The sequence below is a fragment of the Aotus nancymaae genome, unplaced genomic scaffold, assembly GCF_030222135.1.
Source record: "Aotus nancymaae isolate 86718 unplaced genomic scaffold, 86718_ANA_hifiasm-v0.15.2.pri h1tg000041l, whole genome shotgun sequence".
NCBI lineage: Eukaryota > Metazoa > Chordata > Mammalia > Primates > Aotidae > Aotus > Aotus nancymaae.
The window spans coordinates 38,436,063-38,463,064 of record NW_026988455.1 but is presented as its reverse complement, the minus strand read 5'-3'; the positions used below and the strand labels follow the sequence as shown (position 1 = coordinate 38,463,064).

General features: G+C 39.0%; 1 protein-coding gene across 15 annotated transcripts in view; it reads right to left on the bottom strand.

The window, feature by feature from the left end:
- The window catches only part of TRPM6 (transient receptor potential cation channel subfamily M member 6), a 247,770-nt gene that overhangs the window by 78,536 nt on the left and 142,232 nt on the right, over positions 1 to 27,002 (bottom strand). For 13 of the 15 annotated variants that reach the window (XR_010337037.1, XR_010337031.1, XR_010337032.1 and 10 more), the window contains 5 exons: positions 22,103 to 22,154; positions 17,698 to 17,804; positions 15,137 to 15,810; positions 11,792 to 11,832; positions 10,928 to 10,971 (listed from right to left, as the gene is read on the bottom strand). Coding sequence is in view for 1 of the 15 variants with exons in the window: in XM_012454052.3 (XP_012309475.2) it covers positions 15,647 to 15,810; positions 17,698 to 17,804; positions 22,103 to 22,154 (323 nt within the window). In the remaining 14 variants the exon portion in view is untranslated. Of the gene's footprint in view, positions 1 to 10,927; positions 10,972 to 11,791; positions 11,833 to 13,707; positions 15,811 to 17,697; positions 17,805 to 22,102; positions 22,155 to 27,002 lie in introns of those variants that run through there. The other 2 variants (XR_010337040.1, XM_012454052.3) reach the window with 2 other exon arrangements.

Genomic DNA, 27,002 nt, shown 5'->3' with positions numbered 1-27,002 from the left:
AACATATCTATGAGTATAATAGCATTCAGTGATTTCTGTGAGTCCTCCGAGGGAATTATCACACCTGAGAATGATTTTGGGAATCCTCCAAATTCACAATAGTGTCAAAATAAGGGTAGTCTTGTGGGAATTATTACCCTAGACCTTGCATTTTGCTAACCCTGGGTCACTGGGTTACTCTCTTCCCCCACTACCACCACCATCCTGACAGGATTGTCACCTTCACAAGGTATGGTTCACTGCTATATATCTATAGCAGAGAACTGTGTCTTATACATAGTCAGCACACTATGTCATATGACCTTCACCACCTATTTCCTATTTTAATTTTCTAAATTCTTTTCAAAAGGGATGTGAGATGCTGGTCATTGTGGCTCACGCTTATAGTCCCAGCACTTTGCAGGGGCTAAGGTGGCTGGATGGCTTGAGCTCATGAGTTCAAGACCAGCTTGGGCAACATGGTGAAACCTCGTCTCTACGAAATACAAAAATTGGCCAGGTGTGGTGGTGCAAGCCTGTAGTCCCAGTTACTTGGGAGGCTGAGGTAGGAGGATGGCTTCAGCCTGGGAGGTGGAGATTGCAGTGAGCCAAGGTCGTGCCACTGCACTCCAGCCTGGGTGACAAAGCCAGACATTATCTCAAAAAAAGGGAGATGTGAGATCTTGTGTTCAGGGATGCAGTAGATGTATGAGAATTATCTATGTATTATTTGGTAGGATGCTTTAAAAACTTAGTCTGTAATAACTTTTAATGGGGAAATTTAAACTCATTATATTTATTACTATAAATGATTGTTACATTGACTGATTTCTATAGTTTTATTTTCTATTTTATTCTACATAGCTATCTTTGGGTCCTATTAATCCTAAGTCATAATATGTTCGCTAGAGACTCTTATATTTTATCTTATGTCTTTATCCAGCATTTTTAGATGCCTTTCATAGATATTTGATCTGAATTATAGCTAGACATTCTTTTAAATATTTTATGAGTGGTTACAGTAAAGCTTTCTTAAGAGTGTGCTTAAGCCTACAGTCATATAATCATCAATTTAAAGTCAAAACAATTATTTTTTTTTATTTTAAGCCATATGTTTAGTATCTTTGCTTAAAAGATGAGTTACTCTACTTCCTTTGTCTTTGTTATCTTTTTCTTGGGTTTTGCAGCGTATCGCTTGGAACAAAAATAATTTTCTTTTTTAGCATTCAATTTTGTAAATAGTAAGGGAACAAAAATAATTTTCTTTTTTAGCATTCAATTTTGTAAATAGTAAGTGAGGCAATAATTTAGATTGCCTCACTTGATAATTGATTCAATATTAATTTATTGATTATGTTTAAAGTCTTATTAGAGGCAGAATAGTGTAAGGGTTAAGAGTGCAAAATTTGAATCCCAAATGCTGGGATTCAAATCCTGGCCCCATCTTTTATTGGATGGATGGTTTATGCAAGAAAGTGAACTTCTTTACACCTCAGCTTCCTCACTCGAACTGGGGAATAATAATAGTAGCTACACCTCATTGGTTTGCACAAATATAATTGAATGAATTAACATTTGTGCCCAGAAGAGTGCCTAGCACATAGCAAGCACTATCAATTATTATTATCATTTCCTCCTTTCTTTGTGTTTGATTCATCTTTCAGTAGTCTGATGTCTTTGAAAATCGTCTTTTTTTCATTATCTAGGAAAACCATGTAGTTACTATTCTTTTGCTGTCTTGCTTATTTGGATTCTTTTTTTTTTTTTTTTGCATTTTCACATAGTAACAAGAAATTGGCAGAGTATTAGAGTCTTGGACAATAAATTTTAACTTTTTCCCTGAAATCTGGTAAATAGCATTTTATTATCTTCTAGCACTTATTGTTGCAAAAGTCAATGAAATTTTTGTCCCAAATGGGGAAATGTTTTATCTTCTTGGATTAATTAATCAATTCAATAAATATTTATGTTGCTGATTCTTTGTATAAGACAGCCTGAGCCTGTCTACGGAGTAGGTGTATATGTGTGTTATATATGTAAGTTTCTATGAACGTATGTGTCTGCAATCTGTATCAGGACTTGGCAGGTGCCTTCCACATCAGTGTTATACGACTACTTGCAAAAGAACCCTGCCTTTTAATGAGTTTACCATTAAAAAAAAAATTGGGACACTGCCTGGTTCCACAGTGTTAAATGAAAATAACATTCAGAGTTGAGTTAATCTGATTGCATGGGATCTCTTTTCCCCCTTGCTGCAAATCAGAGCGGTTTTCAGCTAACAAGAATGGGTGCCCTACTTGAATGGGCAGCAGGCACTGCTGCTAGTCAGAGCGGCACTTAGCATGGCATTGCCATCATTACATCCCCAGGTTCGCAGCGATGAAACTCCAGGAGTGGCAAAGTCAAATCAGTTCAATTGTCTGATTGTTCATACTCATAAAGTGGGGAAGCCGGCAGGGGTCCAGAATAAAACTTGGAGTTCTGCAGTGGAGCTCCTTTAAGGTAATTCATTGCCCTCTGCAGTAGCTTAAATCAGAGGGGCCAGCATGGTCACAGTAAATGCAGCTCCCCATACTGCTTGAGAGCAATATCGCAGATAGCCGGCTGCTATGCCAGATGTCAAAGGTGCACTAAAAGCACTTGGTTTTGATCTACCCCATTCCCGAGAAGTACAATGGATGGGCCTTTAAGCACGGCCATAAAAAAAGATTGTGATTAATGAAGCAGCACAACTTAATAAACCAAGTTGACTCCCACTTCCTTCTCCTAGGCATTTTCACTGTCCACAAAGCAGTTCTTTTACTTAGCAGCAGGGACATGTAAAATGTTAATCATCAATCTGTGGGCCATTAAAGAAGTTGCTTTCCCTTTCTCAAGTTGAAAACCAAGGGGGAAAGATAATAGGTTTGGTTAACAGAGCTATTCACATAATGGAGATGTGCACAGAAAAGCTTTGATGAAGCCAGCGTGGGAGCCCTTGAGCGCTAATCCATCCTGCTCTTGGGACCATGAGTTCAAATCCTAGCTGGGGCTGGGAGGCTCAGGACGGAGGCTGGGGTGAGTGTTTTGATCACAGCTGGACTAGCAGGAGGTTACTGTACCTGAGTGAGGCCAAAAACAAGGTAAGAAGGTACAGAGGCTTTCTGTGTCAGCAGACAGGACAAGCTTGCTGGTATTGCCTTAACCTTACTTGGCCTTCTTCCTCTCAAAGAATGCCAAAGCATCCTTCCCAGGTAGGCAAGTGGCCACGAGCAGAGCCCTGGGCAGGTGAATCCTCCCTCACCCAGAGAACCGTTCAGAGTTTTTGGCTAATTCACCAAAGCCTAATGAAATATTTTCTCCGGGGACTCAAAAGTACATCAGTCAGAGATGCACAATTTTATAATCTGCTCGTACTTTAGGAATTGCTTTGAGCAGGGTCAGGGGTCAGAGACCTGAGAAAATTCTACTTCCCTGCTTAGAACTTTTAATGTTTTGTTGCCTTTCCTTACTCTAAAAAGTATACAGGGGAAAGGTCATTTTCTTTCTTTTAAAATCATGCACACCTACAGGCTGTTTGTTGGTTGGTTTTTGAGACAGTTTCCCTCTGTCACCCAGGCTGGAGTGCAGTGGTATGATTTTGGCTCACTGCAGCCTCCGCCTCCCAAGCTTGACTGATTCTCGAGCCTCAGTCTCCTGAGTAGCTGGAATTACAGGCATGCACCACCACAACTGGCTAAGTTTTGTATTTTTAGTTGAGACAGGGTTTTGCCATGTTGACCTGGCTGGTCTCAAACTCCTTGACCTCAAGTGATCTGCCCACCTTGGCCTCCTAAAGTGCTGGGATTACAGATGCGAGCCACCACGTGTGTCTCTGCAGTCGTTTTTAATGTGTTGTTTATCTCAGCATGCTCCTCCTGAATGCCCAGGTTCAGACCCTATGGTCCAATGAAAATCTATCTACTAATCCAGGCGGTTCATTCAGTCCAAGGTAAACCAAGCAGGGTCAAATATGTGACACTCAAAATCTCAGAAAAGACACACAGGTCATATAAAAGGTGCCAACAACCTTAAAAATTAGACTATGGCAGAAGAAATGTTTGGTAGTTTATACTAGGGCCATGATTTTCATTGTTTTATGAGATTTGTTGAAGCAAGAATATGAACTTATGGGAGAGTTTTGTTGAGTCAATAAAGGAGTTTCCTTTCTCCCTCTCACATCTCACTTGAATTCACTGGATGGCCATAAAGGAAGAAATGTTGGTCAAATGAGCCTGAGCACTATCTTTAAAACCTTTTATTCATCAAGATGACCATGTCATTCTCCCACTCTTAGACTCTAATCTCTCCTTCATGAATCAAACAAAACATTAGTTCCGAAATCCTTGAAGCTCCAGACAAAGCAAACCACTCCTTTTTCTCAAGCATACCTTCTGCTTGAAATGTCCGCCTGCCCCCACCCCCAACACTGGCTGCACAAACTAAGTGCCCACAGGATGGCTTCTGACGTACCTTGTCTCTCTCTGCACTTATCACCTTGTGCTAGGACAATTAATTTGGGGCTGTGTATCCCTCAGTGCACACATAGTTATAGCAACTTGTCTCAGAGTACAGTAAAACTTGTCACTATTGGACACGCCAGGCTTCCTTTACAGGACAGGTGTGAGGAGGGGACAATGAGATTGAAAGGGTGAATGAGAGATTTTTTTTCTTGCTTGTACATGAAGTACATCGTTTTCACAAAGCGTTTACAGTATAGATCAGTAAGAGGGCAGTATTTTCAAGAACACTTGACAAAGATTGAGGAAACTTCCATCAGCCACATAAAATATAATAATAAGATTAATGGTGAAATGACATGAATTTGGAAGAGGGTGATGATATGAGCAATTAAAGCTCTTTCCAAAACACCTTAGAACCATCTCTACTGGCTGTAATCATTCACCAAACTATAAATTCCCATGGGCAGAGTCCACATCTTATTCACTGTTATACTTCTAAGGCCAAGTAGTTTGCACTCAGTAGACGATTCATAAATGTTTGCAGAAGTAATTAATTAATTAATTGACCCAGAATTAATTATGTTCAAAACATTTGCTAACTTCTCTAACCTGCATGATAAAACTTAACCCCTTAAAATTACATGAAAGACTTTTAACACATTTATCCATTCTTTCCAGCTTCATCTTTTGCTATCTCCTCTACCTTATCCCAATGTATGCCTTATGAGTTAGCCACACAACTATCCACCGTTCCCTAAACATCTCCCCTAGATGTTGTTTCCTTTACCAAGTAAACTGCTTTTCATTCTTTGTGAAGCCCTCCCTTTCCTCTTGAAAGAGAAAGTCTCTCCTTAGCTAAATTCCAATAGCATTTTGCAAATGCCTCAACTGTAGCTCTTGGTGCAAGGAGATTATTTTATGTCTGCCTTCTCATGAACCTATGAGTGCCCACCTTACTAATCAGGGCACAGTGCCTTGCAAATGCTAGGCACAAAATTAATCTTAGTTAAATCATAAGTTGGTGATTGAACAAATAAAAACTAAGCAGCCACCGGGAAGTTATGAAAAGACCACATGCTCTATCTTACCTATGCTCTGTCAGCTATGGTTCTTGGGGTTTAAAAAAATGGTGAGTCATAAATTTTCACAATAGTACTCTAGAAATGTCTCCAATTTTAAAAATTGATGAATTAAAACATTTCATTACAAAATTTCAATTCTCCACCCATTGTCCTTCAAGAAATGATCCAAGCTTAAAAATCATTTTGAAGCTTATAAACACAACCTTTAAAGTCGGAGTGCTCTTTAAGGTCTTCTACTTAAATTATTATGGAAAAGGTACATGATAATTAACCCTCTTCAGCAGGGCATAGTGGCTCACATCTGTAATCCCAGCACTTTGGAAGCAGATGGATCACCTGAGGTCAGCAGTTTGAGATCAGCCTGGCCACATGGTGAAACCCCACCTCTACTAAAATACAAAACTTAGCTGTGCATGGTGGTGCATGCCTGTGATCCCAACTACTCGGGAGGTTGAGACAGAAGAATCACTTGAACCCAGGAGTCAGAGGTTGAAGTGAGCTGAGATCGCACCACTGCACTCCAGCGTGGGTAACAGAGCAAGACTCTGTCTCAAAAAAAAAAAAAAAAAAAACAAGAAACGAAAAAACTCTCTTTATAAAATTTAGTCAATTCCCATCTCTTATGCATATCAAAGCTTTCCACTTCCATGTTAGGTTTTGCCATGGTAAAAATTTACAGTGATCATGGCCATTCAGTATAGGAAATGAATTAACATTCTCCACAGGACCCTCATTTGTATGGTATATTAATAGGATCCTTATGTAAATTTCTGCATTTACCTTACTGCCTATTTGCCTGCTAGCCAGTTGTATGCAATTTAGAAAGGAGGACAAGAAATGTTTGATTTCACGTGATGTTGCTTAGAGGGATGGGGAGGCAGAGGGAAAGGGTGGGGGTCAAGCAGCAAGAGAAGAGTTACAATGGGGATATTTTATAGCTGTCAAAACCCAACAGTGCTCAATAAAGCCACTTTCATTCCAATTAGATTTTACTTCCTGGATCCAACAGACTTGGCCATTATAAATGAATTATAAGAAAATAAAAGGGAATATGTCTGATGAGATTTTGAAGACACCTGGTGGAAGATGACATGGAGAGTTAGTCGAAAGCGTACCATGTTCTAAATAAGAAGAACTCTGTGTAATGCAGTAAAGCTAAGTAAAATAATAATAATAAGAAGAAGAAGAAGAAGAAGAACTATGTTAGGTACTTCTGTATAAAGAAAAAACCCACTTGGAAAAGTCACACCAAAGAACACTCCAACTTCCAGAGCTACACACAATTAAATGAAGAATTAGACCAGAATAGATAATCCCTAAGTTGACACAGATTGCTAACTGTTCATTAAAATCATTTTTCTCAACTGGGCACAGTGCCTCACACCTATAATCCCAGCACTTTGGAAGGCTGAGGCCGCCGGATCACAGGTCAGGAGTTCGAGACCAGTTTGGTCAACATAGTGAAACCTCATGTCTACTAAAAACACAAAAAATTAGCCAGGCGTGGTGGCGGGCACCTGTAATCCCAGCTACTTGGGAGACTGAGGCAGGAGAATTGCTTGAATCCGGGAGGCGGAGGTTGCAGTGAGCAGAGACTGCCTCATTGCACTCCACCCCAGGTGACAGTGCGAGACTCCATCTCAAAAAAAAAAAATGTTCTCTTATTTTTGGACATATTACTAGACTGCATTTCCTAGCCTCTTTTGTGGGTGGACATAGCCTTCTGATTGAGTTCTAGCCAATGGTATGTGAACGAACGGATGTGTACCACTTCTAGGGCTGGCCCCTAAAATTTCCCATATGTTCCTCCATATTTCTTTACTCTTCAGATGACTGGGCTGAGAAACCCTAGGGCTGCCTTGAGATCCATCTGTTGAAGATGGCAGAACCCTGTCTGCATGGATCCCAGAAAGACTATGTAGAGCAGAGAACCCAATGACTTGCTACTGTCTGGACTTTTAAATAGGCAAAAAATAACTATTCACTGTGTTAAGTCTTCACATTTTGGTGCCTATTCATTATTGTTGCCTAGCCCACATCCTGGAGAATCGTTTCAACACTGACATTCTAATATCTATGTCATGAAGTATTTAGTCTTTGAAAAAGAGAAGCAGTTCCAGCTTCACCAATCTTGGATTAGAGATAGCTTTGGCAATTAAACAAAATAACTTAAATAACAATTCATAATTTGGAAATAAAATTATTCATAACATGACATTTTTCATAATGTCCCGTTATGCCTATTTGTGGGCCACTGTATCAAGTGCCTTATGTACATCATCTCTAATTCTAGGAATAATCCTGCTTGTTAGATATTAGGTTACAGAGATGAATTTGCTTTATAACACTCAGGTACAAGAAAAGGCATACTAGCTTAATTTTGTAAATCTAGACATAGTCTCCTCTCTAAATGACAAGAGAATTACTGCCAGTCAAATCTGGGGATTCTAAAATATGTGAGGACAAAGGTAGTTGACAGGGGGCCTGGAAAACATGTGAGGGCTTCTAACCTTTAAGTCATCAGGCCCACGGTTCAGGGCTATGTAGTTAATTCCCAGGCAAGTGACTCCATCTGCTTCATGATTGGCAGGGACATTACTGCTTCCTATGACTTCTTAGGCTATAGCTGCAGTCAGTCTTCCTGATATCTATGAACTAGCCTACACTTCTCAGCAAAAACATCATCATCTTCCCTATCTCCGTGGATGAATCTCTCTTCTCTTTCCCACAGGCAGGCACCTTCTGCCTCAGCAACTCCAAGTAACAGCTCCCATCCATTTCCAGAAGTCTTGGAGAGGTTTGTCATACTGGGGCCTTGCCACCTCTGTGGCATGCCATTAACGTCCTTAGGCATGACCATCCACCTACCTTGTTAGGATGGAAAACGGCAAGAAGGAATAACAATTCAGTATATTTACAGATTTTCCTGCCATGTTCAGATAACAAATTGAGGTTCAGAGAGGTCAAACAAATTCCCCAAGGCCACAAACTCTTCAGTGGCAGAGCTTCATTGCAAACCCAAATCCCTCTGGCTCCATGGCCTAGAGAATTTCCTGTAATCCCAATTTTTCCCTAGAAAAATTCAAGGCACCACAGCCTAAGTTTTTTTTTTTTTTAATGACAATGGGAGATAATTATAAATGATTTAACTAAGATGAAATATCTGAAATATGCATTGAAATCCAGGTCTTAGAGTTTTTTCACTTGAAAGCTTCAGTAATCACCCAAGTAGTTTTATATATATATATATATACACACACACACATACACACACACACACACACACACACACACAGAGGCACATACAAATAAGCAAAGAGAATTAGTAAAAGTCATTAATTTGTAATATCATTTTGCAACTAGAGTTCTGAAGTCACATATCTAAGGAATTATCTTCATTAAAACACATAGACAATTAAAATCTGTTGGTCCATCTTAATCACAGTCTTATAAAGATTTCCAAGTTTAAAATTTAACTGTATACATATCTGAATATTTTTTAGAAAAACAAAAATTTCAATACAAGAGGAAATTATTTGCTTTAACATACAAATGTGGCCATTACTAGACTAAATAAGGGTGACTTAGGAGGCCTGAGTTCTAGTCTCTCTTCTAACAATAGTTATTAACTTTGAGTGAAGCACAGTTTCTTTGGATTTAATTCTTCTTATTTTTTTAGCTCTCACATTTTCTAAGTTTACATTTCTGGGAAAATTGCTATCTCATAAAATCAATGATGTTTGTTGATCCACATTTGCAGCCAGTGTAGTGTAAAAAGAGGTAACATAAAAAGGGAATCAGAGAAAGAAAAAAGGAATAAAGAAGGAAGGAGGAGAAAGAGACAAAAAAGACAGAACGTGAGAGAGAGGGAGGAAGGTGAGAGAGAATGGAAAAAGAGAAAATAAATATTTTCTCAACATGGTCCATGTTTCTCAAGGCTGATCTAAGAGTTGCTTGAAATTCTGTTGCATCCTTTGGAATCAGTCTGAAGTATTTCAGACTTCAAGTATTCCACTCCCACTGGCAGGCCCATCCCTCCAGAGAAGATGAGATGAAACAGGATGTCTTAGCCTGATACCATTAAAAATTTGATTTATCTACCTCTCTTTGTTCCGATTCCATGCACTTCAAGCAACCTCTTGATTATAATCCAGCTTCCACAGCCTCCAGGGACGCAGTGTGATGGTCAGACTGATAAAAGTTTTGTAACTTGCATAGGTTCTATTTTTCACTATAAATTGATATGCTGCAGGTCACTAAATGCTTTCAAACGGTAAGTATTGTTGTATTGACCAACAAATTGTCTAAGGAGCCAAAAAAAGGAGGGGAGGGGCAGACATGCAAGAGGCAGAAAAATTCACCAGCTGACAGTGCCAGACTCAGAAGAACCCACCCATTCCCTCATGACTGGCTTTCCCATGGACTCGTGGTATCCACAGATGGCCATTAACTGTGCAAGAAAGATTTTCTTAACATGACAGGAGCAGAGAACACACCAGGAAACATTCTATAGACTTCATTTTGTTTTTCTCTTCTGATGGCCTAAGTTAGGCCCTGATTTTTAAATCTATCTTTCAATCCATCATAGGGATTCACGCTCTAGTACTCTTAAGTGTCTTGGCTGGCACTGCATAGACTTTTATGTCGTCGATTTGATCTAGCTTCAAATCCCAGCTCTCCCTTTGGAAGCTGATTTAGTCAGTTACTTAATTCATAAGCAGTATTTTAAAATATTTATAATGGGAATAATAGACCTAGCCCATGAAGTCACTGTTCAGATTAAATGAAATTATGTACAGTGCACATTTAGCACAATGCCTAAGACATAATGACTGCTCAATACGTATTACTTACAATAATAACAAGTTGTCATTATAATGATCATGGCTGAGAAATGATGAATCAGCATATTGTAAACCCCTTATTTGTTTTAGAGATCTCTAAAGACAGAAGTGGGTCTTATCTAGTAAGTTTAATCTTAGTGTCAGTGCATAAATGCCGTAATGCTCAAAAATTATTTCTTAAGTAGGATATACACCAAACAGTTCCACAAAACTTCTTTCCTCCCTATCTTCTAAGACATCCCCAGAAGCCCTTTCATGGTAGGCAAACATCCCATCCCAAGAAGTCCAGCCCATATTTGTTTTCATCTGCAATATACATGTGATCTTCCAGAACACACCACTCCCTACTTTCTCAGGAAAATAATTCACCAATCCTGTTACCATCCATGACAACTCTCTAACCTCACCCATAGCAGACGCACACACCTGGTAATCATCTCTCCTCCTCCTCTCCATTGTATTTACCAGCACCTCTGCTCCCCAAGTCCTTATCAACAAAATTTCCAGGGTGACGAGGGAATTGTAAAACATGGCAACATACCGAGGGTTTCTTTTGGTCACCAAAGCATCCTGAAGTCCTGTGACCTGTTGGAAGGTGACCATTAGGATACAGAATAAAGGATTTATTCAAAGACAAAGTGCAGACATGTGACATCATTGGTGATTGCCCCAAAGCCCTCCAACCAAAGGCAATTGTTATGTCCATACTGGGACAGCCATTAGCAAAAGAGTCTCCACTATAATATTGGGAAGGACTTTGTGACTAAGTTAGCAGATGGAATTTTTTAAAGTTACAATGAAAAAATTCACTACAAGATGAAAATCCTAAAGAAAATCAGTTGCTAAAAGCAGATGCTGGCAAGTTATAGGCCAGAATTTTCTTATTCCTAAACAGCCCAATACTGACAAAATTTAAATCACCATTAATTACATTTTTTTAAACCTTCAAGTTTTATAAGTATCAAGATTCTAAACCTACTCTCTCTTCATGCCTCAAATGCCACCAATGATGGTGCCAGCTTGGGACTTTACTTTTTCTCCTGGAATGCTTTCTTTGGGGAAAGGATGGCAAAAGAAATTAGCTGAGTAAACCCAAATCCATCAAAAAGCAAAATATAAGACATACTGTGAAATGGCGAGTTTTCTCATCTTGAACTATTTAATTAAGTTTTAAAACAAAAAGGGAACAATGAGCTTTCCCCTTGGAAAGGGAGAAATAGCAGAAATCACTTTTGTGTTTATGCTGAAACAGGTCCACTGAGCATCCTCTGTAAACATTAAATAACTATCACATAATATGAAAAACGAAAACCCCTTATTTATTGAACTGAATTCCATGCTCACAAGAAGCCTTTTAAATGAGATTCTCAGAGAACTTCATAAATGATCTCTCATTATCACTTACCTTCATTTGAAAAGGTAAGTATCTTCATCTCCATTTCAGCACTAGGGGTTAACAGAAAGGTTAAATGAATTATATAAAGTTATATTAAAAGCCTGAGAACAATAGAGGCCAAGTTTTGTTATCCCTTGAGAACTGAAAGTCTTTCTTTGAAAAATTAAGCAACTTACCTAATTATTTTTAGGAGGGTGTTTCACAAAAGTACAATATTTTATCTCTACATCATCTATAAAGAAAAGTCACAAAATAATAACCATGCTAAATAAAAAATCAGTGTGGTTTCCAGAATCCTTTCTGTTCTGTGTACCCACCCATGTGGCTGGAGATTCAAAATGCTATTTAAGTCTCATTTTCCTTCAGAAGCTAACCACTGTGGAATAAAATGCTGTTAAGGGGGGAAAATCTTTTCTGTCATTTGACTTTAACTTATGATAAATTAGCTTCAACTAGTTTCTTAGAAAATTGCCCAAGAAATGACTATAGAAAATTAAATACCAAGACTTCAAAGAGGCAAACACACAGCCTACAAATTCCGACCTCAGAGAATAATCCTCCCTTTCTCATGCTTTAGAGAGATGTGAGTAAAGAAATCGTACTAGGGCATGGTAATGAACCATCTTTAAAATGACTTTTCTATCAATCTTCTTTTCAAAGGGTAATAAAGTGATGATTATTTCTAGGCAGTTTCTGGGAAGTTATCATCTCATTTCAATAGTCACCAGTGAAGGACTGCACTCTGGTATTCTCACCAATGGTGATAAGGGCAAGAACTGGGTGAGAATTCAATAGACAAGGTATAGGTTGTTAAAACCTATTTCCTAGAAAATTAAAACAGAAAGATCAAAAGAATTGTGTTGGGTCTTAAGGAATTGGTAATCATTTCCTTCTAGATTAAAAATGCAAATCTGATTTATTACCTAGTGAATGAAATCCACTATTATGTGAAGATTTTTTTCTTTCAACAAATATTGTTGAAAGCAATACATTATGTGTCTTGCTTTGTGTTAGACGTTGGTGATTAATTGAGAAGGACAACAAGAGACAAGGGAATCTGTGTCATGATTTCTAGAACCAGAGCAATATGTCTCATCTAAAACAAGAGTAACAACAACTCAAAAAATTTCTTTGAAAGCATTGACTAAACGATTTCTGGGAAGTCTTAGTCATCCAGTATTTGTTTTGCAAAACTGCAGAAAATAATAACAGAGCAAAAAACACCCAAAATTATATCTGATTCTATTACCCAGAGCTCTAAGAAGCTTTAAGATAGCATGAGGCAGCAGTCACTCCAGGACCATACAGTCTTGTGTAAAAAACTCCTATGTACTGGATGTCTTCAGGGGAGGCCTCTCTGGAACGTGGCTGCTTCTCTGGTTGCCAAAGTCAAATTCAGATCCCATCCGTGACATGGGCTTTGTGCTCAGACAAGGATTATGCAGTCTGCTTTTCCTCAGTAGATCCTAAGACCAGCCCCAGCTATGGCTTCTTATTTGGCCTAATTGTCTCACCCAGTCCAAACCTACTGCCCACTGGGAGATACGATATGAAACGCATTTCTGAATTTGACATTTGGTCAGAAGTTAAATTTCTTTAGTATTAGCTAGAAATCAAAACTTGGAGCAAAACAAACAAAATGAAACATGACACAAAGCTTTCTGAGGGCAAAAACATGCCATCTTCACCACTACATCCTCATCACTAATGCAGTACAGAGAAAGCACTTAATATCTGTTGAATAAAATTGTTTGAATGAATGAATCCTCCACCCTTTTGTGGTCATGAATCACTCAAAGTCAAGATTGCCACATTGGTATTTGCATGCAAGTATTCCCACAATGACTTTTGCTCAGCAGATCATCTTTTAAAAATGTTATTCTGTTGATTTTTCTTAAAATAAACAACACAAAAAGCACACCACAGAAGTCTGAAGTCCAAATGTATTTGCTTTCAATTTCCATTCCAGGTAATAAATATTTGACCAATGAACTGACTTCTTTAGTTTGGCCATTGAGCAAGCAAACTCTGCCTTTTTCCATAGCTGAATATAGCATTGAAGTGAGTACCAATTATTCCTCTACTGATTTGTAGAATAGGATGAAGTTGGTAAGCTCCCCCAAAAAGCATTAGCATTTTATCGTAATTGCCAATCAAGAAATCACCCAAATTTTCCACCTTCCACTACCCCCAAAACCCAAGTAAAAGGGGTATAAACTAGCCCTTATGTAACTCAAACTTACAAAAATCACATACAACCATCGGTTTTCTTGGTTTAAATTCTTGGTTTTCCACCCTCCTATTCAACATTTCCCCAGTATACCTAAGAATGCGGGAGTGTAGATTTTTAAAGCAAGCTCTGTAGTAAGCCAGCTAATGTCAGGATTAAAGATAAAGATAAGTTGAATTTTTCAAACCCAGGAGGTTTGCTGCCAATAGAGTGGAGCACCTTATATTAAGAAAGGGGATGCAACAGGACAGGGAGACGACTCCCAGCCCCCCATCTCTTCTCGTGTGAAAAGCTGGTGCTTCTTCAAGGTAGGGTGACCAGGCCCAGCATACAAAAGGGATCACTGATCCCTCAAATATACTACACAGTATGACCTCCAGGAGTCTTTCACCTTGGGCATCACAAACCAATGATATGTTCTCAGCCTTATTTCAAAATATATATACATTCTCTACCCCAGAGGAATGGGGAACTCTGCCCTGGAAGGAAGCAAACACCTGTGAAACATGTTTTCATAGGAAGAAAGACTGAAACCACATCTTTCTTCATAGGACCTGACATAAAGTAATTTAACCTGCAATATCATATATACAACTTTGGAAAGGGGAGTGGTATTTTACAGGCTGACTTAGTCAATTCCTAACTAACAGTATCCCTGAGCTTAAAGGAAGGGAAACCCTTTCCTAATAATTTCCAGTTCTTCATATTCTTGTTCTCTTGTTTAAAAGAAAAAAAATAGGCCAGGCGTGGTGGCTCATGCCTATAATCCCTGCACTTTGGGAGGCCAAGACGGGTGGATCACCTGAGATCAGGAGTTCGAGACCAGCCTGGCCAACATGGTGAAACCCCATCGCTACTAAAAATACAAAATTAGCTAGGCATGGTGGTGCACACCTGTAGTCCCAGCTACTCAGGAGGCTGAAACACAAGAATCACTTAAGCCCAGGAGCTGGAGGTTGCAGTGAGCAGAGATCATGCCATTGCACTCCTGCCTGAGCAAAAAGAGTGAAACTCCATCTCAAAAAAATACATATGAAGGTTATTTGTTTTAGATTTCCCTTTCCTTTACAGAAATATGAAATACCCAGGCATCATATGATTCACTGACAATATCTCAAACCCACCTAGATTTCACCAGGATACTTGGTTAGTTTGTGCTCCAATCTGTGCAAATCCACCCTCATTCCATTGTTTTTCCTATCACTGCTATTCAAAGTCCTATGCTGTGGAAAAAACAGAAGAGGAAGTCACATAACTTTTTATGTACATATATAGAGACAGAAAGACAGTCTGTGGGTGAGGTGACAAATAGCAGTAGGGGGTCCAGTCTGCACACATAGTGAGAAAATAAATTAAATTCATCCCCACCACCCCATCCTTTAATGTGCAGCATTCTGCTCCAAGGTTCCAGTGGCCAGCTAAAGCAATGAGGTATACAAGAACAATATTCCCAGCTGGCTCATCCAAGCGTCTTCATGTGGAACTTGAGGATGGAGCTGCCAAGTGCCCTGGACAGAGGTCAGTATCTAGGAGAACCCACTGATCATATACCAATGAGGCCTTTGGGTAGGAAGAGAGGTGACGCTCAGAAGGTGTGTCCCAAGGAAGCGCTGATGTAATCAATGTCACGTCGATCAATCTCTGTTATCACAGAGTTCCTGGCAGGTAGGGCAAGCACTGGGATCTTCTTGCTCTTCCCTTTTCATAGTTGCTGGAGGCTCCTTAGCTGATTCTATTTTTACCTCAAGTCCAAAGGTGGAATTTATCCTTTCAGGGGAATAGTCGTTTCTTTTTAAATCTGCAAGGAGGACAAGTAAAAAGGTTATAGTGGATTCCTAAGAACATACTGTTCATGAAGACAAATGGGACTTTAGGCTTTGCCAAGTGTTCAGAGAGGTCTCCCCTTCCTCAGATCATAGATATGTGGAACTCAAACCCTTGACCATGTCCAAATTAAGCCTCCTTTCCCACCCCAACACCCATGTGCAGCTCTCCCTTCCCTATGCTGTTTGGGCACTGTTTCTGGGGGCAGGGAAGAAAGACTGGGTTGCTTGCTTCCACACACAGTGCCTTATAAGAAATTTTGTAAATTTATTTTGTTTAATTGGAGACAATAATCACTCTCAATTAGCTGGGCATGGTGGTGGGTGCCTGTAATCCCAGCTACTCCAGAGGCTGAAGCAGGAGAATCGCGTGAACCTGGGAGGCAGAGGTTGCAGTGAGCTGAGATCGCACCACTACACTCCAGTCTGGGCAACAAGAGCAAAAAAAAAAAAAAAACAAAAAAAACCTACCAGTGTGGTGTAAAAAAATTATCTCAACCTTAATCAGACAGAAGCACTAATTGAGCTCAAGGACTGGAAGCAGTGAGTTCTGTCTTAAGTCTCCCTGTGTCCTGGCTCCTCAGATGTAGTCCTTCTGTCTTCAAGAATGCAGGCCTCCCTTCCAGAGTAGGAATGAATCAGAGCTGGGAAGAGGACAGCACCAGAGGACACCAAGTGAATGAGCCGGACTCCAGCCTGCCATCATGGGTTGACTCTGATCGTCGTCAGCTCCTGCCTCCCAGACGGCCCTTACCTGGAGGTCCTGATGACTCTCAGCCCAGTCCCAGCCCCTTCCTGAGTGCCCTCTGACCAGAGAAGCCAGTGGGCAGCTCGACTGTGTACTAATCTCTTTGCCCACGTCTGGTACGTGATTTGTGAGAGTGAGTCCTGGGCAGCTGTGAGAGTTACAGCCCTCGCTTCTTTGACTGCTCCCTTTTGTTTTCCCCACCCCTGGCTGACCACTACATTCCCAGTGGAACTGGAAGCCTGCTCCAACTCTGTGTTTCCATCTTTCTATGCCTTGCCCACAAGCGCTCCCCCTACCTCTAACTCCAACAGGATTAGAAATCACCCTTGTTTGTTGTAAATTTATACCTGTCCCATCCCAGGTTACTATGGATGGTACAATCATTTATTATAAGGCATAAAGAGCTACTCAGCTTAAAATATGTGAAATCCCACTGTAAGGACAACTTTGGTGTGACCAAAAGTAGTGGGCAAGCTGAGGCACACACGATGCTTCCCTTCTGGGACAAAAGAAAGGAATGCAACAGAGCCGGGACTGCCCATTTGGAGGGCACAGGCCTCTAGCGGCTTTCTTTTATAGCAGGAATTTTTAAGTATGCCATATTATCAAATCAGCTTTTTAAAAAATATATGTTGCAATGTGTGTTTAAAGTAGCAGATTTTTTACAGTGAAAAGCACTACTTTAATTGAGGGTGTCATTTCCCTCCATACCACACCCTCCCAAGTACCCAATGGGTGAATCAGAATAGAATAGAAATGCTGTGGGCAACACCATGCAGCAATTGGCAGCTGGCAAGACCCAAACAGGAAGGGCAGAGACCTGCCTCGGTCTGATTTTATCCCATTTAAGCTGGTGGAACTTTTCCTTTGGAGTGACTGTGACAAGTATTGGGCCCCATGTTGTTTTATCACATTTTGGCAGAACCTGAAGTAAATCCCTGTCCTTTTAATCCCTTTAGAGACTTGAAAATTTTGCAGTCAGAAAGTCAGGCTCTGCGAATGACTATGAATGAGATAAAAATGTGATTAAGATTTTCGACTTTATCCCAGGTTACAAAGGATGTTGTTCTATGAGAGATTTACTTAGAGAAAAATAGAATTGTTGGTGGCATACCCGGGAGTTTGAGCTTCCGGCAGCAGGAGTTGCAATGATGTTTTGCAATGAAGTTTCTAATTGCATCTTCCCCCAAATTGGCCGGTCCAAACACCATTCCTCTTGATCTAGAGGAAATATCAGAATATCAATTAGATCACAGCTAAGAAAAAGGAGCTCAACTAGGATTCTCCGAGATACCGAACAGTATCCCATAGTAACCCAGTAAACTTGAAGGAGCCAACAAAGAACAGAGCACTTTGGGGAAGCAACAATGTTAGGTTTGCAAATTTAAAATTCAAATGCACTTAAATCTTTGTTCCCAACTCCAAGACCTACTGTGAAACGCATTTCAACACTAATCTGATAGAAGAGTGAATTTTCTATCATTAAAACAAAGTATGGCCCGAAATCCTTTTTAATGCACATGGAGTGAAAGAGTGACATTCATTACCAAATGTTCTACTAGAATACCCAAAGGTAAGATACAAAGTAAAATACATTTGCTTTTGGGACACACCTTCTAAAAAGATGCATAGACATTGTTTCAAACCCAAATACTTTTCTTAAAATAACTGCCCTCAAAAACAAATACCCAACTAAACCCTACATCCGTATTCATGGCTCTTTCAAAGCCACTTTCTCTCCTGCAAACTGCTATAGCTGGGCTTTTTGTGGAAAGACAAGACTATTACACAATGTGTTGGTGGAAGTAAAGTACATATGCTCGATGTAGGTGACAGAGTTACAAATAGAATCAGCATATATAAGGCACCTTTTGAATACTCTATGATCATAATGAATCCCTAGCAGATTCTAAGATCAATGTTCATCTGTTATCATATCAAATGCAATCATGATTATTTGGATTTTGACACTGCACACCACAAAACAGAGCATGCCAGAAACATTTCCCAAGAAACTTTATGAAAGCTAATATTTTATTTTAATGACATGCAGAGTGGAAACAGCACATTTAGAAAATCTGAACTCAATTACCACTCTTAAATACCACGTCTTAAAAAAAAAAGAAAAGCAAACTATCACGAAAGGAAACAATAAACTTCGCTTCTAAGGAATGCGGTTTTTCAAAAGGGACGTGGTGTAAAAATGGACTTTTTTCCATCCAAGGATTGAAACATTTATCTCAATTTCCACTTCCTTTTGGCAGAATAACAGTAGCTGCTCTGAAGATGTGCCAAGCTCAGAATGAGGGCTGATGTCAGTTTGATCTCAGATTGCCTCTTTGCTCCGAGGCGAGTAGGTGGGGGAAATCTCTTGGGAAGACAAAGTGAACAGACACCCAGGATTAACTTTCCTGGTCACTCAATCGCTCTTACAAAGTACAGCTCTGGTGGTATTTACCCGGCTGCATAAGCTGCCTCTTGTTAACTATTCCTCTCTCTCTGTCCATCTGGTAAGGAACCACTTCAATAAGGTGAAACTGAAGGTGGCAAAAAAGTCAAAGCACTCAGTATTTAGACCAGGATTCTACTATGCCGGTAAAGTGAAACACAGTGTTATTTTAGTCGTTTAAATTGAAGAATGCCTTTTTATAGTCTCTCCAACATGACCCTGTTAGAATATTTCACTCATTTGCTTTCCATACCTGCCATTTCTTTCTTCCCAGTAAAACATAAAAAAACCCAACTTAGAGATGCAGCATTGATTCTCAGATAAAAGCTATAAGTTAAATGATTTCCCTCTATGAGCTTTGGGAAAGTTAAGACAAAAGAATCAAAATTACTACAAAATGCATACAGCAGGAGTGCGACCGCTCCCTATGCAAGGGAGAATGAAGGAGAGTTGTATGGAAATTCATTTGCATCTACCCCCTACAGCACGCCTAGAGCCTTGCAGTCTTAGATAACCAGGTTTAAAAAAAATACAAGTAGCTGTTTTCCAGATTTTTCACAACACAGGAAAAGCAGGTGGTAGCTTGGTTCCACATGCGAGGAAACGCTAATTAGTGCCATCTATACATAGATTTACTAAAGAACATCTCATCATCATTTCATACTTGTCAAATGCCCAAAACTATCAAATCAGCAAGCTAAAACACTGTAATCACAAATGACCAATAACCAAGATAGAAGGTTAGGGAAAGTTAAGAGACAATAAGCGTTAGAAACAACATGAGAATTTACGCCACAAGAATATCTTCTCTTTTGGTAGAGGATTATCCTTTCATTGACTTCTCCTCCTCAAAGGAGAGTTAGCATCTTCACTCTGCTTAAGTTTTCTTACTTGTGAACTGGGGTTGAAAATGCTTCCTTTCATTGCTGTTGCAAAGGCTAAAATAAATAACCTGTGAAAGCACTTACTTAAATCAGTGCTTCCCAAACTTTAATTTTCCCACCAGATCACCTGAGGATCTTGAGGAAATTCAGATTTTGGTTCACTATGTCTAGGGAGGGTCCTGAGATTCTGCATGTCTAACCATATTCCCTGTGACGCTGACGCTGTTGGTCCATACCCCATGCTTTGTGTAGCAAGTGCTTCAGGCACTACAGCATTTGAAATGTAAGCCCCATTGAACTAATCAGATATAATTCCCCATGACTGTGAAAAAACAGTACCTCTCTTTATCTTGACCATGAAGGCCAACTGCATTCAAATTGGGTCACCCCACAAAACCCGGCAGGCCACAATGAAGCCACCCTATCCATTTCCGGTGTTCCTATCCTCAAATCATAAAAAAATTAAAGTTGCTGTAAGACAGAGGTTCTCAACACTGGTTGCCCATAGAATCACATGAGGAACTTTTAAAAAATACAGATATCAGGGCCTTCTCTTCAGAGATTCTGATTTGATGCCAATCCTTGGCATTTTTTTTTTAAGTTCCCTGGGTGACTTTAATAGAAATTGAGGCCCACTGGCCTATTGCATGCAATTAAATACCTACCTGTCAAGTGGGATAATATAATCTTAGAGTTCTAAATGATAGAATATTCAGGTCATATTAAATGACATATGCCAAGGTTAAAATTTAATAAATGATAGATGGGGTATACATAAACTTGGTTCATTATATATGCAAACAACTTCCACTGCAAAATTATAAAGTACTTTTAGTATAAGATTCCTACTACTAACACTTAGGCACACAGGGCTTCTGAAAAAATAATATTCTTAGCTAAAAAACACTTTAGCAGAGCTAAAGTGAAAACTAATAAAGGCTTTATGTATATAAGGATTGTGACATGGACTCTACAGTCAAATAAATATCATAGGAATTAGATGTGTATGTTCGATATGGGTCACCTTTATTTTCTCTAGTTCACCTAGTCCAATTAAATATCTAATACTCTTTTAGATGGGCCTCTTTGCATGGAAGCCTACATATTTAGATTAAATCACTCAGTAGGATAACAGAGCACTAAAGCAGTGAATATTTATGAGGCCTTGGGGAGGGAAAGTAAAAATTTCAGATTTTATTGATTGCCCACTTATAAAAGTTATATATATTTTTTCTACCATGCAGGGACCAAGTATAGACAATTAAGAAGTAAAAATGTTGTATGCTGGCAGTTCTAAAGAGTGGTCTCTGGACCAGCAGCATCAGAATTCCCTGGGAACTTGTAAGAAATGCAGATTATCTGGCCCCACCCCAAACCTACTGAAGCAGAAACTCTAGGAGTGGGGCCCAGCAATCTGTGTTTTAGCAGACTGTCCTGGTGATCGTGATGTAAGCTCATGTTTGAGAACCACTGTTGCCTGCCATATTGATCAGCTTAACCGGCACCATCATTTATTTCTACCCTACCTTTAATAGAAGAATACAACCTGAGATTCTTTACTCTCAAGACTTCCCAAAAGCCTGCTTCTGGGATAAAATGCCGATGGGAATTTAAGGGACAGGTTGATGAGTTATCCCTCTATAGAATTTAAACTTCAGCTCTTAATTACTAAGTCAGACAATCTGATGCTTCATATTTAAACTCCATTGTTTTGTCCTCTCATAAAATTTGCTGTTACTAAATAGTACACTTGATGCCCTCAGCTTTCACTTTATAAGCATGCAATGGAAGATGCTGCCCATAATAAGATTCAATGACTCCATTGTGAAGACAACAAAGAAAACTGTGCTTCTCCTATGACATTGTTTTCATATCAAAGCCATAGAGGCTAAGCTTACCCATTGGAATCTCAGTCATATTTGCATTAGTCCTTATAATTTCCATTTAGGTGTACAAATCTAACTGCAGATTTAATATCATTTTACGTATTTCTGTATCTTCTTTTTACCACCATTTCCTAACCTATGCTTTTTTATAATCTTACTGTTTTAGGTATCTATACATAAGCTACCTAAAAATCTTTCTAGGATCTAGGCAGGGAACATATATGTTTGTAAATTATTTTTAAAACCATTTACTATGTGTTAAATGCAATTTTCTAAATGATAACACATAAATTAACTTACTGTTTGACTTCAGGTTTTATAACAGATGGATCTGTCAAATTTTCTCCAACACCTCAAAAGAAGAAACAAAATTTGTTTAGCAAATGGAGATTTCGTTTTCTTAGAAATTCAAGAAAATAATAATTAAATTCTAATTTCTTAATTTAAAACTCACAGTCACGCCACAGTAAATTAAATGTCATGAGCCCAGACTTCACCACTATGCAAGATTAGCATGTAAAAAATCTGGCCTGGCACGGTGGCTCACGCCTGTAATCCCAGCACTTTGGGAGGCCAAGGTGGGCAGATCACCTGAGATTAGAAGTTCGAGACCAGCCTGGCCAACATGGTGAAATCCCACCTCTACTAAAAATACAAAAATTAGCCAGGTGTGGTGGCACATGCCTGTAATCCCAACTACTAGGGAGACTGAGGCAGGAGAATTGCTCGAACCTGGGAGACGGAGGTTGCAGTGAGCTGAGATCATACCACTGCACTCCAGCCTGGACAACAGAGCAAGACTCCATCTTAAAAAAAAAAAAAAAAAGCATGTAAAAAAATCTGCACTTGGACCTCTTAAATATATAAAGATATATAAAAACTAAATATAAAAAATTAAATATTTTAATTCTCAAAAAATCATGTAAATTAAAGACACTATAAAAATTGTTCAGAAATGTCTGAAATTTTTAGTTAATGCACTGTTTCCCACAAACCCTCTGTTATAAATAAACTTCTAGGCCACAAATGATTGTTTTAGTGGTGTGTTCACAGTTACTGATAGTGGCATCTGTCATTCACCATTTGTATATACCAGATATTCTAATTTTATTTTCTCTAATTCTCCACAATTATAAAAGGAAAGTGTTATCCTCATAGCCTCATTTTACATTTTATCCTCATTTACATCAATGAGTACACTGATGTTCAAACCAATTATGTCATCTGTCAGAGGTTACACAGCCCATACATGGTCATAACAGGATAAACGCAGAGCCAAAGTCTGTGTTCCTCCCATTGGTCTATGGTCTCCCTATGGATTCCGTCAGTGCTCAGCAGGGTGCATGGTGCTGTGTGGTTTTGCGGGTACAACCTCTGCTCCATCAAAGACACACATACTTATACTTTTATCCTACTTATAAACAGTAGAATAGAAACCACTAAATTCTTGATCTGGGTGATGGTTATACTTGTGTATTCAGTTGTGAAATTCTTTGAGATGTATGCTTATATTACACGAATTTTCTAAATGTATATGTCTTCAATAAAATTTACCTTTGAATAAAGGATGACACTAAAGCCTAAAAAGGTAACATAGGTGCAAATAAAGCTAAAATGTATCAGAACAGGATTCAGCACCTAACGTGAATCTCTTGTAAAATGCAAGTGGTGAGGAAGCTGATTTCCATTGGTGGAAACGTCCCAGGCCAGCCAGTAAGATCTGGGCACAATCCAGTGATTTCTGAGATCATTCTCTAATCAGCCCTGCTTCTCTTTGCTTGAAAACAACCAACCTTGTGGGAAGATTATTTTTAAATTATATAAAATTTGTAAATTTTAATGTATTTCTACTTGTTGAAAAAAACTCATGTTTTCTAGCCAGTATGTTTTAAAAAGATTTCTGCTATATTCTGTATGTTTTACAATATGCTAAACCTTCCACAAGAAAATGTAATCCTTATAGACTTTTACCCTATGAAACTGACTTCCTTAGAAAAATAACCTAGAGTAACCTAGAGCTTGAAACGGTGTGACCTGGATACCTTCCCTAATCTCTCTGAACCTCAGTTTTGTCATCTGAAAGTGTGAATCATAATGGGCCTTATCTTACAGAGTTACTGAGAGGATTAAATGAACTACTGGACACAAAGTGCTTAGCAAAGTACTTGACCCCTAGGAAGCTGAAAAACGGTTCACTGTTGTTTGCATTATTTTTCTTCTATCAAAGACTTCTTGTGAAGTGAAATTTTATTTCCATACCACTGGTAAAATCACGTTTCTGATTGATTATCTCATTTCCCTAAAGTACTATGTTCCTTCAGGAACAGAACTCCTTATAAGAATGACGGTAAAAAGTATCCACAAACCTTTATATCCCTAAACCCAATCTGACAATTTGAAGATTAATACATATTTTGGGGCACACAAATGGCAGAAGAACCTTTCAATGTTTGAAAATAGAGAATAGGCCAGGCACGGTGGCTCACGCCTATAATCCCAGCATTTTGGGAGGCTGAGACAGGCAGATCCCTTGAGCCCAGCAGTTTGAAACCAGCCTGGCCAACATGGTGAAACCCCATCACTACAAACAAATACAAATAATTAGTCAGGTGTGGTAGCATGCGCCTGTGATCCCAGCTACTCAGGAAGCTGAGGTGGGAGGATCGTTTGAGCCCAGGAGGTCGAGGCTGCAGGGAGCCATGATTGTGCCACAGCACTCCAGCCAGCCTTGGCTACACAGTGAGACCTTGTCTCAAAAAAAGAAAAAAAAAAAAAGAAGAAGAAGAAAAGAAACGAAAGAAAAAGAAAGGAGGGAAGGAGAGAGGAGGTGAGGGGAGGAAAAGAGAACCCCAAGTACCAACCTGACTTCAAGAGAGTAAAGGCTCATGTCAGGTAATATGCAGCATACCTTTATGAGAAACTCAGAGATTGACATTCTGATCCCAACCACCTTTGAGCACATCAATTGAACTTGTACATTGGTGGAAAGAAGCTAACTTTTTTGTAGTAGCAGAATTTATGATGATGATGTCGATGCCAATGCTGACATTCTGGAAACTGCTTTCTTGAATAAAAAATTAATATCTCCAAGAACTAATATTAATATCTCCAAAATAATATTGAAAAATACAATGAGCTAAAAAATACTATAAAACACTGTAATTTGAAATACAATTGTTTTTCATTTCTGTTTCTGGGAACTAAATATTGGATTTTAATGATGATGATTCAGGCCCTCACATGTAAAATTTTTTAAGTGGACAAAGACCAGAAAACTTCAGCGTGATTACAAGTGATTGGAAATTGGTCAAGTCTCTCCTCAGAGTACAGTTTCTGGCCTGGTATAGCAGCTTCTGGGTTAGTTACTGGCACTCCCTTGGAAGAAAGCAAAGAAGAGAAGAAAAGAAACTGAAAGAATAAACTGCTCCAGTGTTTCACACTCCTTTCTCTCAAAGCAGTAGGGAACCACAGCACACCGAGCAAGGCCTTCATCTATAGAGGCTGAGGCTGCAGTCTCTCTGCAACACCAACAGGACCACACAGCTGAGGGCGGACTCCCTGCAACTGCAGATTAACCTCCATATTAAAAAGTCCCACAGAGATTAATGCTAATAGCAACAATAACTAACATTTACTGAAGGCTGTGTATCAGGAACTTGTCTCAGTTCTTCCCCTTAACAACTCTGTGGCTTAAGCACCTAATGTTATTTTCCCTATTTACAAATGAGGGAAGTGGGAGTCAAGGTGACTGCTCCTCCATGTTATGCAGCTAATTCACAGTGAAGCCAGAAGTCAGACTCCGGCATTGCAACTCCAGAGCTCCTCCTCCTAACTGCTGCTAGTGAACCTCAGTCTCCACTTCCACCACCCAGACAATGGACATCATCTCTCCAATGACTAGAAATACAAATAAATATAATATAAAACTGAACCAAAAAACGTTAAGAGATTTTAAAATTACATTTGATTTTCCCCATTTTCCCTTCTCAACCTGGTTTGGATTAAATATAATAATGCATGTACGTCTTTAGGCAAGTGCCTGGCACAAATGTAGTAAGTGTTACCTAGTAGTAGGGGTAGTGTAATTGTTCATAATTACTATTATAGGATTCATATTCTTCCATAAATTCAGATCTAACCAATTGGCCAAAACACTCCAATAAGTATCTCAAATTTCATCACACTCATTCTATGATGTCCACTCTTCCCTTCTTTGAAGGTCAATGTTTTGACATTGTTTATTTGGAGTGCTTTATTTGCAGTGGCCTATTTCTGCAATTCAGATAATTGCCCAGTAAAAGAATAAAGTTAATTCTCCTTTTCCCTCAAGACTGTCAACGCGGCACTTGTTCTGTTTAATGTCACTTTGGATTACTAAGAGACATAAAAATCCCCAAACATAAACATCATTAAACAAAAACCTATTCAAGTGGAATACAAAACACACTGAAGAGTCATCATTAATTCCTTAAAGTTTTTCTTTGGTTTTTTTGTTTTGTTTTGTTTTTTTCTGTTTCTCCTTTTTAAACAACTCCACCCAAAACTCAAAGCACAAACCATCAAATGCAGATGAAAACAATCAACCTCTCTCCAATTTGAGCTACAAAAATAGATGCCTTGGGCATCAATGCTTTGGGTTTACATGGATCAAGTACTTGCTGGTTTAAAAGCTGAATCAACTTAGTCATTTTAACTTTGTTTATATTGCTTCCTAAAATATTGGGTTTGAATTGAATTAGAAATATAATTCAATCCTGTGAGCAGCATAAATCTAAAAGGACAGAAGCACTTATATGTCATTTTAAAAAATGCACTTATATGTAGTTTAAAAATTTGTGTCACATCCTTGAGCATGTGACATAAGTTTCAATCAAGTGACTTTGCAGTCTTACTGGACATTGCTTATGATACCCCAGGACTGTCTGCTTATCTCTACATTCTCCAACCTCCAAGCCTGGCTTTCAGCATAGAATCCCAGAACCAGAGAGCTGGGAAAGTCAGAGAGGACAAGAAAAAGCCTCAAGTTGTTTAAACAAACCGTAAGATGGTTATACCTTCTACGTATGAAACTCTTATAAGAAATACAAGAACAGTGAAAAGAAAAGAACATGGAAGTCTTAAGAACAGCTTAAGTAGCTGTGCAACCTTGGGCATGTTATTTAAACTTTCTGGGACTAAATTCCCATAATATTTACCTCAA